This window comes from Pyxicephalus adspersus, chromosome 1 (assembly GCF_032062135.1).
Source record: "Pyxicephalus adspersus chromosome 1, UCB_Pads_2.0, whole genome shotgun sequence".
NCBI lineage: Eukaryota > Metazoa > Chordata > Amphibia > Anura > Pyxicephalidae > Pyxicephalus > Pyxicephalus adspersus.
In genome coordinates, this window is record NC_092858.1 from 32,534,126 (window position 1) to 32,547,634 (window position 13,509).

Genomic DNA, 13,509 nt, shown 5'->3' on the forward strand with positions numbered 1-13,509 from the left:
AATTCTGTTCTGTAAATAGAAATAATTTCATACATTTGTTGAGACATGAAACTTAAAAATGAATGTATACTTATGGGAATTTATTACAATGCATTTAAACATACTATCAATTCAATTAAAAGCTGCATAAAAATACAGTATAAAGATGTTTTCATTTAAACATAAAGGCAATTAAGGTTTGCATAAAATATAACGAGAAAAAAATGACTTTATGAACAATATATAAATATTACATATAACACAAACAGCAAAGAATAAAATAATATTCATAAACTACCACACACTTTAGATGCAGGTGTTGCCAGAAATATAATTATCCTGCCACGTAGCTCCTTGAAAAGTAATTAAAGTACTTTTTTTCTTAACCCCTTAAAAGCTCTGGGCTAGGCCCCAGCACCCGGTCATGTAGGCACTGCGCCTAATTCTTACGGCTACGTGCCTCTCTTTCTATTGAGAGGAAAGTAGAGTCAGTTCTTTTAAAGACCATATTGCACCTAGTCATAGCCAAGCATCTAACTGATTCTTCAGGTGTACGCCTCTGCTTAGGTCTGGAGCAGCAGCTTTGATTAGAGAGTCTTTACCAATATTGTATCAAAACAAGGAAAAAAAAAGAGGGAGAAAATAGCAGATTATGCAAAGGAAAAACTACTACAACTATTATTCTGCCTCTTACAGTCCTAGTTAGATACATAGCTTTCTTCTGTAAAGAACTGGCAAAAACAGAAAAAAGTTGCAATAACAAAAAGTGTAGGAAATATCAATGTTTTAAACTATTTTATTAATTGTAGAGATTAAAATTGAAAATTTGGTGTCAATAAATGTAACAAACTTCAATGAAATTCAGTTCAAATTTCACTAATTCAGCTTTGAGGGCAGCATTGCATTTGATACACAATCACAATGGAATTTAAATTAAAAGCTGAAGTAGAATTAGGCTGGTTTGCCCACAGCCGTTGGGCTGTAAAAGAAGGAACCAGGGGTTGTATTCAGAGCCCAAACGGCCCATAGTAAGGAATAATAAACCACAGAAAATGGTTAGATCACTGAAATGAACAGTAAGGAAAATGCTAAATAAATTGAATTGACATCAAAGTAAGAGAATAAATATCATCCAATGGGAGCAAGTTATCTGAAATGAAAATTCCGATCACTGTCTATTAAGGATAGGAGGTGAAGAGGTTTCAGCAAAATTAACTTTAATTAAATTGACTCTTTCTAAAACAAATTGTATGTTTAGCTTTACATACACTTAACAATAGTGCAGTGCACATGGTTTAAACGTATACATCTACATGCAAATTCTGTTCTGTACATAGAAATAATTTCATACATTTGTTGAGACATGAAACTTAAACATGAATGTATAATTATGGGAATTTATTACAATGCATTTAAACATACTATCAATTCAATTAAAAGCTGCATAAAAATACAGTATAAAGATGTTTTCATTTAAACATAAAGGCAATTAAGGTTTGCATAAAATATAATGAGAAAAAACCCAACAACTTTGTATTTTTTTCATGGTAAAGAAAAATGACTTTATGAACAATATATAAATATTACATATAACACAAACAGCAAAGAATAAAATAATATTCATAAACTACCACACACTTTAGATGCAGGTGTTGCCAGAAATATAATTATCCTGCCACGTAGCTCCTTGAAAAGTAATTAAAGTACTTTGCCCAGCAGGTAAGAAATACTAAGGTAAATTTGTCAGACTAATTAATGCAAAGTTTCTGCATTGTTCCATTGGTATTGATTGGCAATTATTATTATACACTACAGTATTGCCTGTTTATGTAACCTTAAATACGCTCAAGTTATGTTATCATAGTAAACTTAGCAGAATTAGTACCTAGCATTCTACATTTAAAACAAGTGTATTTTTCCAGGGTTATAAGCAAACAATGCAAAACACAAAGAGTTGTACATCTAGAAACTAATCACAATCTATATTCATTTCTATCCGTTATTTCTTTAAGCACTGTTATTTGCTTTCTCTATTAAATAAGTCTGTTGACATTTCAAAATTCATATTACAAAAACTTGTAAATGTACTGACAAAAGATTGCAAGCCAGTTTACAATATTTTCCATAAACTCCAGCTAATTTTTTTTTTAAATGGGGTACAACACACAAGCCCACACGGAGAAATACAATATTGGCATTGAGCTAACACTTTGCCAGTGCCTAATTTAAAGAAGAACACTTTGGTTAGGACAATGTAATGCTCAACAAATGGTACGGTGGTCAAGTGTACGTAATTTACAACCCTGGTTATACAGTGCAGTGGTCATTATGACCATGAAAAATACAACACGGCATATATGGCACCTCAGTTAGAAATATATAGTATATAGAATGCAGGAGTCAGGCCTATGTAATGAGGAATATAGTGCATACAGTGCAGAAGTCAAAAAGGAGTGCCATGACTTTGTAATTCAAATTGTCATGGATGACTTCATGGTTTAGGGACCTATGATCTTTTTCCAATCATTTCCTCGAAAAAAATATTAATAAGCCCACAAAGAGGAACCAAAATGTGTAATTGCTAAAAATGAACACACTATGAACTGTATAACAGCTATGATTTCGGCAAATTGTTGGTGAATCAAACGTTTTTTTAAAAGTTAATCTCCTTATAAAGAGGGTAAAATAATTGTATTCTAGGTCCACACAATACTCCCCTATTAGTTGATTTATTTTATACCTGTATCTGCAGAAAGGTGAGAAGTCAGTGGCTCTCCCAACTCTAAAATCCCCTGCAGCTGTGTTTTTGCTCTCACCCCATTAACTTACACATGACTTGTATGAAGGATGTTGCATGAGGGTGTGAGACAATATGTACTGCAATGTAAGCAAAATCTTATCTTCTGCAACAATAAAAAGGGCTTGGTTCCATTTAGAGACTTGAGAATGTAGAAAGTCTACCTAAGCAATATATCTTTCACATATTCATTGCAATAAGATTGTTATCAAAATAGTTCAGTTATGAGAAATAACTAACAGAAGAAAGATAAAAGCAACACAGTATAATCAATATGGCTAGCCTGGAGTTGCAAGTCATGTGCTTTCTTGTTTACTGACATCACATAATATGCTATATATAATATAAGTAGTAGTAGTGGTACATTAACAGTAGTAGCAGTATAATCAATTAATGACAAACCAGACACAGTAGCATTTCTAATACATACACTGAACATAAATTGATCAGTTCTTGTAGTACAGGACTTCCTAAAGAATACAGATGTGCATATCTTCATCCGACATGTTATGTTCTACACTTATCGTAATCAAGTTGTACAGTCCAAATGTGCCATGAATACACCATATGGTCAAATGTTTGCGAACAACTGACCATCGCAGCTATATGAGGACATCCCATTCCCATGGTAAAATTTTTGGGGTTGCCAACACATGATAGAATAGCCTCCATTATTCTTAAAAGTGTTAAAAAAAAGATTTTGAAGTGTGCCTGGGAATTTGGGTTAAAGTACATTTGTGAGATCAGGCACTCATGTTAGACAAAAGACCTGGACTGCAATCCATATTTGAATTGAACCCAGAAGGTTTAAGGTTGGGGCTTTGTGTAAGACAATTTATTTCTCCCTCACCAAACTGCGAACCATGGATCCAAAACAGGGCTTTCCCAAAATGCTTTAAAAGTCAAGACCACACATTACACATTTCAATGCCTGGATGTGGTGCTAGTTTTCATCCTTTAGGCTTTTTTTTTACTTCTCCTGGTAATAACAGTAGGTAGCTTATTGACCAGCCACCGTTTCTAACCCTCTAAGATGCTAAGCTTCATCACCTCCTTCTCCCCACACAAACACTTTTACACCCAGCCATTAAAAATATACTATATGGCTCCTCACACCTATCCATACGTGATGTTTACCAGTTGGGATATAGATAATGCAGAATTTATGTGTAAGCTCTTATTAAGGTGAAAAAAATAAGGGCTGCCACATTTTATAAAAATTGGTTTGACAATCAACCCACAGTATCTTATGGAAACTTTCCAAGGTTTTTAAACCTTCTGTATCCAGGTTAACGTCCACACTATCTGTATTTAGTAGCTCCTTCAGACTAGTTATTGCTCGATGTTTGGATATTTGAGATGTTCCGCTTCCTGCCTGGAACACTGACTATTTTTTTTCTGTCAGTCCCACCATGATGAGACTTAATGTTGACCTAAGTTAGGGGCAATGTCTCCCTGGAGGGATTCCTAATGGCGCATGTTTGTGGTTGTGGTCAAGAAGTGGGCATGGTCAGCAAATCGGGCGTTGCTTCACAGGTAAGAGTTAGTACCAGCAATACTCCTAAAAAGTGCCAGAACAAGCATAATAAACACAGCAAATGTCATGGTCAGCAATTACCCCAAGTAAGTGTCAAGGCTAGTAGTGATAACCCTTAGCAAGAGTCAGAACCAGCAATGATAAGGGCTAGCATCAACCTCCTGCAAGTGTCATGGCCAGTAAGTATAACCACCATGTCTAGGCAAATAATAACCTTAAGACTCCCACTATAACCCCCAGTCCACCAATAACTTCCAGCCCAGTAATAACCCCCTGTAACTTCTACCCCTCTCTCTGGTAGTTGTACCTTCACTGCCTGCTCTGCTGCCAGTCAGTATAAAGAGCACCTGACAGGGTACCAGTCAACATGCCCAAACTCGCTCAGTTTACCCCCATGCTCTCTTTTTTCCTCCCTGTGTATACTTCATTTTTTCTTTTCCCTGGTAGGATGCAGGAGTAGTTTCAGGAAGTGGCAATCCTTTGTGCCATGCTGCCTAATCAAAGCCATATGGGTAGCACAGGCAAGCCATTCTGTAGGGAACAAGGGGACACAGCATCAATGCAGCTTACAGAGGCTAAATATCAATGACAGACATAATCCCCTTTTAAATGTACCACTGCTGTGAAACTTAGGCTATATTCATGACTGGATATTTACATATATGCATATTGCATATGTGGAAAATTAAGAAAACACATTGGATATGGGTCTTACCTAAGATGTCAGGTGATTTAGAAGTCATCACTCCTTTCATATTTGAATCAAGTATGAGAGGTCTTCAAAAAGTTTCCACACTTTTATATTTTGTTGGAAACAGTGAGGGTGGAAGGAGTAGTAATTGGCCATGAAGAGTGTCATGTGACTAAACATGTATCAAATGTAAACAGTTATAATTTGTGTATGAAATTCCTAATAAATAGAGTTTTAAAAAAGTGCGGAAACTTTTTGAAGAACCCTCGTAAAACTAATTTATTAAGTGAAAAACTGCTATTAAGCTTTATTTATTTTTCAAAAGTACCTATTTTTCAAAAAAAATGTATCATTCTAGACAGACCACTCAGTAAGTCCCAGAAATTTGTATATGATTTATTTTTATTGTTTCAAAAGGCAGTATGCACAAGTATCTCAGTTTAAGACAAGCAGAATTCCCAAACCCAGCACCTCCACTTGCATAATCTGGTTTGTGGAGAAAATCTGAAGAAGCTCTGTCCAAATACATTGAGATTTGAACATCACAATGATCATAAAGACCTTAATAGACCATGTATTTAATTCACAGCATACTCAGATGTTTTTATTGGGAAGCTTGGAAACTTTTACGGTTTTCAGTTGTTGAGATAATCTTCACTGCTCCTCTTTTCTTGTCTGATCTTCCAGCACTGGTGATGCTGCTTGATGAGCTTGAGATGCTGCCTCCATAACCAGAACCAAAGCCACCACCTGCTGAGGAGCTAACGCCACTTACAACAGCTGCAGAACAAAAGTACACAGATGGTTAAAAAAGACGAACTAAGATTATTGAGCCTAATCTATATCAATAGTTTATGAGGAGTAGAAATCTTACCAATGACTCAAAAAATATTATTTTTTTTAATATTCTACTACTTTATCTTCTACTATGAAAATTTCAATGGTAGCAGCTGACATCTGGTTTTGGGAAAATCACATTTTACATTCCAGAGTCATGATAATTTTATTAAGACTCCTTTTAAATTTACATTACAACTATCCATAATCATTTTACCACTTTTTATTTTATCCATAAGCAATGTGGATATGTGCGATTTTACACTAGTTTAGGATTCTTAACATCCAAACGAAATAGCATTACGTTACTTTCAAGTAGAAAAGTATAGTCTACAACTAGTAATGTAATGTATTATAGTTATGACGCTGAAGTACCAAATGCCTGGAACTTCCAGCCAAAGCACCTCTATAAAGCAGCAAAGAGGCAAATAGAAGTGTCCCATCATCATTAAAACTGGTGACTTTATCCATCATGAATTTTTCAGTGCTAAGGAAAAGCTGTATTTCATAATATGATATAACAATAAAATATAATGCAATAAAATAAAGGTTGTGATTTGTTTGAGATCCCAAGGATGGTTATAATACATTATTTGTACATTATGTGTGTAGAGAATTCTGTAGAAATCTTGGATTAAGGGAGAGACTTGACATTTGTACCCCCATATAGGATAATAAATAAACATATAATTAATACTTACAAACATTCACTTGGTTGCTGATTTCCCCTGAAATCCTGTTGGAAAAAAGGTAAAGGAACTAAATAAGACAACGCCATGATAGTAGGGCAAATTAGAACACTGATTTATATAATGTATATAGTAAAATAAATTAATATATGCCTTCTAACAAAATTAGGTTATAATGACTGAAATCCGCATTTTCAGCAAACCGTGGTTAAATATTACATATAGGAATTTAACTGCATGGTTTGGAAAACTTCACTATGGTGTTTTCACGGAACTACTGTCAAAGCAAATTCTTTATTTAAAGAACACAAAGATATACCAATCCAAACTGTTGTTTATGTGCTGCAGTAAATAGCTTGGAATTATCCCCAGTGGTAAGGGCTGTTTCCACATTGATTTTGTTCTTGCTGAAAACCTAAAAACTTTTTCAGCTGAATACTTTTATTGTTGGATTTATAGATTAGCTAACTAAATAAATTCATGGTAAATGACATCCTTTTTACAAAAGAAAGGAAACTAATTGGAACTAACTTATGCTAAGTTTTAATGTAATTTACCTGCTTTCTTCTCCTTCCAACAGTTTCCTGTAGGTGGCAATCTCAACATCCAAGGCCAGTTTGACATTCATCAGTTCCTGGTATTCTCTCAATTGGCGAGCCATGTCCTGTTTCAGCCTCTGCAGAGCAGCCTCCAGCTCAGCCAGTTTACTACGAGCATCATTTAGAGCACTTTCTCCTCTTTGTTCAGCTTCAGCAATGGATAATTCAAGAGCTGCAATCTAAAGACATTTAATATGCATGATGTATTAGTTTTTTAAATGTTCATACATATGCAACAATGTAATGAGGAAAATTAAGGTAAATTCCACATTTTTAGGAACCTGATATTCTTAATATATTTGCTTGTGTTTTTTTTTTTTCTAGCAAATAAGCAAAGTATAACTGTACTTAAGCAATAATGATAGAAAATGAACAATGTCATTTGGGAAAATTCCTAGTGCTTTGGTAAATTTATTATTCAGCTTTTAAAAATACTTTGTAATAACAATCATATAATTTCAAATACTTCATTGATTAGTCGATTAGATGAAGTGCTGATTTAATAATAAAGGGATTCCTTTTATATTTATTCAAATGTAAAAATGTTCAATTTTCTTTCCCATATCAATATAAAAAAAAAAACATTTGATAGATTTCGCCAAAATATTTGATATGGGTTTTTTTGTTTTTTTTTAATGAAAGCATTTCAGGAAGACTATTTACCTGTTTCTTCACATTCTCAATTTCAGCTTTAAGCCTCTGGATAGCTCTGTTAAGTTGAGAAATCTCATTCTTCTGGTTTTTCAGCTCATCTCCTTGTTGCCCTGCAACACTCTGGAGCTGCTGGACCTGTTGATAGAATCACAAATAACTGGAGTTACAGGTAGTAAAACACAGTAATACAAATTAGTTAGATTTGTTAGTGTGGTGGCTTAGAACTTAGCACCAGTTAGCCTGGGTAATGCTTTTATAGACTACCATGAATCTCCATGGAGTATAGAAGTATTAAATTAACCTACAATAAATTATAATTTGAGGATATATTGGCCCCCTTTTTATTTGAGGTGTAAAACATGTCCACTTACCAAATAATTTTGCAAGGCTGTTTTCAATTAGTTTAGTAAATCACATGCACAGGGATTAAAAGCAAGATTTTTGCTTTCACTTGTCTGGTTAACTGACGTCAGCGCCAATTTAAGTCACTCACTAAGCTAAGTGAATATCAGCTCGCATTCACTTGGTAAAGAACAAAATCAGAAATCTAGGTGAAGAAGGTGACTTAAATCATCCAATCACATGCAAGAACATTTTTTTCATTGCACCAAAAAACTTTTACTTGCACTTGATTGGGTGTTCTCTACAAAGTTCATTTTTACTTTGTTTCACCTTCACTAACCAAGTGAAAAGTAATGTTCTCTTAATAATGGAAAAAAAAGAAAAGTAATGTTTTATAAAGTGATACAACTAGATAGCTTTGAACAGAAGAGTTGAAACAGAGAATAAATATTTTAAAAATCTTTATAGGCAGATCCAGTATATGTCTTTGCTATTTTCTGAAGGTTACCTATTACTATTCTGAAATATACATAGGTTACATGCCGTTTAGGCATTATTTGACTGAGGTAGGGAGAGCACACTATGAAAAGAAAGATCTGTGTCCTAGGTTAAGTTCCTTATATGCTAATGGTATATAAATACATAAAATAAATATTAAGCAGTTAAGTAATTTATTCTTTTCTAAACCTTGTTTGTAGGCTTATTATGCAGATTCAGTCCTCACCTTGTTTTTGTAAGTATCTTCTGCCTCAGCTCTGCTCCTGTTGGCCAATTCCTCGTACTGACCCTTGACTTCGGCAATAATGTCATCCAAGTTGAGAGACCTGTTGTTGTCCATAGACAGGATGACAGAGGTGTCAGACACCTGTTGTCTAAGGTCATTGAGCTCCTGTAATTTCAACAAAAAGCCAGTTATTTCAGTGTATATTCAAAGAAGTTTGATGTATGATTTGCATCTAAACAGGTAGCATCATAACCTGCATATTGAAGTTTTAAAAATCTGAAAGTCTTTGAAGTTTGAAGCAGAAATAATGTATATAATAATTTTCCATGATCCATTAGGATGTTCTTTTCCTTTTTATTTTTTTACTTAGTGGTTCTAAGTACTAAGGTACTAATTTGTGTGTACTACCTACATTACTATGTACTGTTCTAGAAACAAGCTGCAGGAAACGTCGCACGTTAGTAAACATCTATTACCTGCTCATAAAGAGCCCTTAGGAAGGCAATTTCATCATTGAGTGCGTTCACTTTGGCCTCAAGCTCCACCTTGTTCAGATAAGCTGCATCAACATCCTGGAAATGGGAAACATTGTTAATTGATGGTAAAATGAAGCATAAAACACAGACTTTTCAGTTACCTAATTAGTTACATAACTAATGTCTACTGATGCCAGTTAGGAGATATGTTTTTCCAAAGGAAACCTTTTATGTATGGTTTTAGCCATTACTGACCACCTTGTGAAATTTTTAGTTGCTTTGTTGTTTTGCTGACAATGATCTTCTATGCTTTGAAAATCTGCCCCAGTATAAGAATGATGATCAGCTGAGTCAGCAAAACTAGGAAATTCCAATCTGCAAGTCAGTGTTTTAAAGTGATGAAACAACATACCGTACTTTGTGGTGCTCTCCAGTGCATCAAAAAACTGCAAGCACATTTTTTAGCCCATTTAGTAGTGTTGGTAACTAATGTATATTAAAAAGCTTGCCTTAATGTAAAGTACAATAATGGATGACTTATCACACAATAATGTACAACAACACATTTGAGAAGTAAAAGGGCCCTAAAGGTATTTCAACTGCATTAATTCACATTGAAATACCTTTATGTGTACTATTCATAAAATGCATACTATTTAAAAAATTGCTGTTGTCCTATTGTGTTTTGGCATAGTTCCTAGTTTACCTTCTTGAGGATTACAAAATCATTTTCTGCTGCAGTTCTCAGGTTAATTTCATCTTCATATCTGTGAAGAAATACAAGTTAGTTTTGATAATATGATTTACACAAATGCTTGTATTCATAAAGTGAGGATCAGAAAACACATGTAATTCTCGATTTTCTTTGAAGTAGCTGAAGATTTATAAATGGTAATATTTTTATTTCTTGAGTAAGAGTAAAAGGTGGTTATGACAATTCAGCAATGATCTTTCCAAACTTGATTTTTAGCCTTAGGATTCAAGAAGCTCTAGGCAAGCATTGAATGTCAAGTCATGTACCACTGGCATCTTTAGCTCATGCCAACTATTCTGACATGAAATGAAAATAAAAATGTATTCCTAATTTTTGTATATGCATTTGTGTACTTTTACTTGCACTGTTTTATTATTTCAAGCCTTTCAGGTCCTGATTTCCATGTAATGTTTTGTGGGTTTTAGAGTGTACATGTTGGTTTTAGAGAGTGTACCTGTCCATTTATCCTAGTTTACTGTGCTATAATTCCACCTGAATCATTCATCTGTACCTGCGCTTAAAGTCCTCAACACGATCCTGCTCATTACGAAGTTCAGCCTCCAGACGACCTTTATCACTTGAAAGAGCATCTAGCTGCTTCCTCAGATTGTTTATGTAGGCCTGGAAAAAAGGTTCAAGGTTGTTCCTTTGGCCAGACTGTCCACCACCCTGTTGCTGGAGCAAGTTCCATTTGGTCTCAAGCACTTGATTTTGCTGCTCAAGGAATCTAACCTATTAGGAAATGGACAACAAAGAAACAACTTACTACATGGAAGGCGCAATCAAGATATAACATTTGAGTTGCACACTAGTGACATTTATAGCAACAGTAAACATCTTTGTATTACAGTATGGGTACCCTCCAAACCCAGTGACCGCAGACATTTAGACATAACGGAATACATGCAAAAAGGCCTAATAAGTCAATAAATATTCATTTTTTAATATTACAACAGTGAGAACAGTGATCTTGAATCTGAAGGGTTTTGAATCACTGATACATTATCATTGCTCTAGGCAATCAATTAATACGTAAGTGTTATACATTACCAGGCCTAATCAAGATGATGCAATTATTAATATTGATATATGAAGTACAGTAACAGGTGACAAACACATAGATTTCCATTTAGCAATTATAGATCATAAAACATTTTATATAATAAAGATAATATAGCTGAGTTCTGATTTGTTGATATTCTATGCTTTCCCTTGGCATTAATCATCTGAGTAGGCCCACTACAGAGATCTATTTCATACAAATTGCATTATTGAGCAATCATAATAAATATTCAAAGATCAGTTTTCATTTGAGTAACTGCATAAGACGGAATAAAGATCACATCTGATTGGTTGTTATGAGATGCTAGACACCGCTATGCTTTGTATCATGACATTAATTAAGGCTCAATGCATTAGTATAAGCAACTGTAAAATTTTGAAATACAAAATATTGCATCTTGAATTTACCTACAAGGTTATTACTATAATAGTTAAAGCAAATCGGTGATTGGAAACACAACACTTTACCTTGTCTATGAAGGAGGCAAACTTGTTGTTTAATGTCTTAATCTGTTCCCTTTCTTCCTTCTTCACTACAGAAACATTAGGATCAATTTCCAAGGAGAGTGGAGCCAGGAGTTGTCTGTTAACGGTGACGTTTACAATACCTGCAGATGGTGCAGGCCCAGAGCTGAAACCAGCACCAAAACCACCACCAAATCCAGCACCATATCCACCACCAAGTCCACCACCAAAACCGGACTCCCGGGCACTGCTTATTGATGACACTCTTTTGCCGGAGCCAACATTTAGGAGGCTTCTACTCCCAAATCCAGCACTTGGTGCAGCTCGGAGACCTGCACCACCAAACTGAGAGGATGAGCTGATGGTGGTCCTGCCGGCACTTCCTCCTACAGAGGTTGAGCTGAAACCTCTTGGAGCTGCATTAGAGGATGAAAAACGAATGCTCCGGCTCATGGTTGCGGCAATGCAGCAAGGAGGTGAACTGTGGCGAAGTTCAATAAGTGCACAAGTGCCAGACCTTTACTACTCTTATCCTTTTATCTTCATAAAATAATGGGCTTGGCCATTTTTTAAGGTGATCAGTTTACATTTGTGTCCTCGCCATGCCTTGAAGCAGTTTCTTGTTGTCAACCTGCTAAGCATATTTAGAGGAAAATATGTTGTTTTGCTTGAAGGCTTACAGGTTACAGGTCTGTGTTGTAAAGTTATATAACTTTATGTTCTTTAGAAATTTTACAAATTACCAAGTTTTTAGCACCCAGTGTCAATGGTAATACTATTTAACAGATGTTCCAGTATACAAGTCCTGTCCAATTAAAAGGTCTCATAAGGGTATTATTCAATTATAAAAATGCAAAAAAATGGCCATGTACAGACATATTACTTCAAGAAGCTCTAAGTCAGGGGTCCTCAACGCTAGTCTTTGAGGATCTACCTAAATTTTGTAGGGGTAATGGTTTTAAGGGGTTGTGGAAGAGCCCAACTAAAGGCCAGCTAAATAGTTATCCCAAATTAGCTAATTTCATTCCACACATCAAAAAGTAATATTAAACCTTCTTATTTTGCAATTCACTACAGATAGCTACAGAAAAAAGTCTAGTTCCATAAGCACCCCTACACTGAATGCAAAAAGCTGTTGTCAGGGAGAGGTAGAAGAGAAGGTCACCTTGGGTGCTTCAGCAAGGATGGAAGGTTGCAAGAACAGCACGACATGCTACCTATGCTGCTGTAGTATTTCACCTTCTAGTTAATAGTGATGGGGCACTTTGAGCTTTTTACCTTGAGTGCGCAAGGACCTTTTCACAGAATCATACTAGTATGTATTGGTAGTACAGTCTCCAGACTCACTGCCAATCAATTCTGGTGGTGGATTTGGCAGTCGCTGGGCTTCCTATATTTCAGAGCAGCCTTGGGTTTCAGCATATACAATGAAGCAAGGCCAAGTTTTTTTTTTACCCATGGCAGCATATTTGATGGGGCTTATTGGGACCCTAGACGGCTGTATGGCATGCTGGTAGGAAAAGGGCTTTTCTAAAAATTTTTCGAAAAGGGCTTTTTTTAGGGCTTTTCTAAAAAAGATTTTAGAGCCTTAAAAGTTATAGAACTGTGTAGTTATGAAAGAAGTACACAAAGGGTACCTTATTGGGGTTTTTTTCAATATCTAACCCTAGACATTCAGGCAAGATTTATAGCACCGCACCACTTTTGCAATTACCAAATGGCTTGTACCAGAATCACAACTGCAGTTTTGTTAAAGGTCAAGACAAATGTTGAAAGAACCCTATGCTAAATATAGGGGCTACTACTGCTAACTACATTCTAAAAATGCTAGCTGCTTGACTATCCCTAACATTAATTATTTTGTGACTTTGATTTGCATATTTGTTCTTGGCCTGGAACCCAG

General features: G+C 35.2%; 1 protein-coding gene across 1 annotated transcript in view; it reads right to left on the reverse strand.

Annotated features, from left to right (window-relative positions):
• Positions 1-7,083: 7,083 nt before the first annotated feature.
• Positions 7,084-13,509, reverse strand: part of LOC140326698 (keratin, type II cytoskeletal 5-like) — a gene marked incomplete in the record, with an annotated part of 25,377 nt that continues 18,951 nt past the window's right edge. Inside the window, 7 exon segments of the mRNA XM_072405544.1 lie at positions 7,084-7,308; positions 7,793-7,918; positions 8,850-9,014; positions 9,326-9,421; positions 10,032-10,092; positions 10,591-10,811; positions 11,610-11,811. Coding sequence (XP_072261645.1) covers positions 7,084-7,308; positions 7,793-7,918; positions 8,850-9,014; positions 9,326-9,421; positions 10,032-10,092; positions 10,591-10,811; positions 11,610-11,811 — 1,096 coding nt within the window.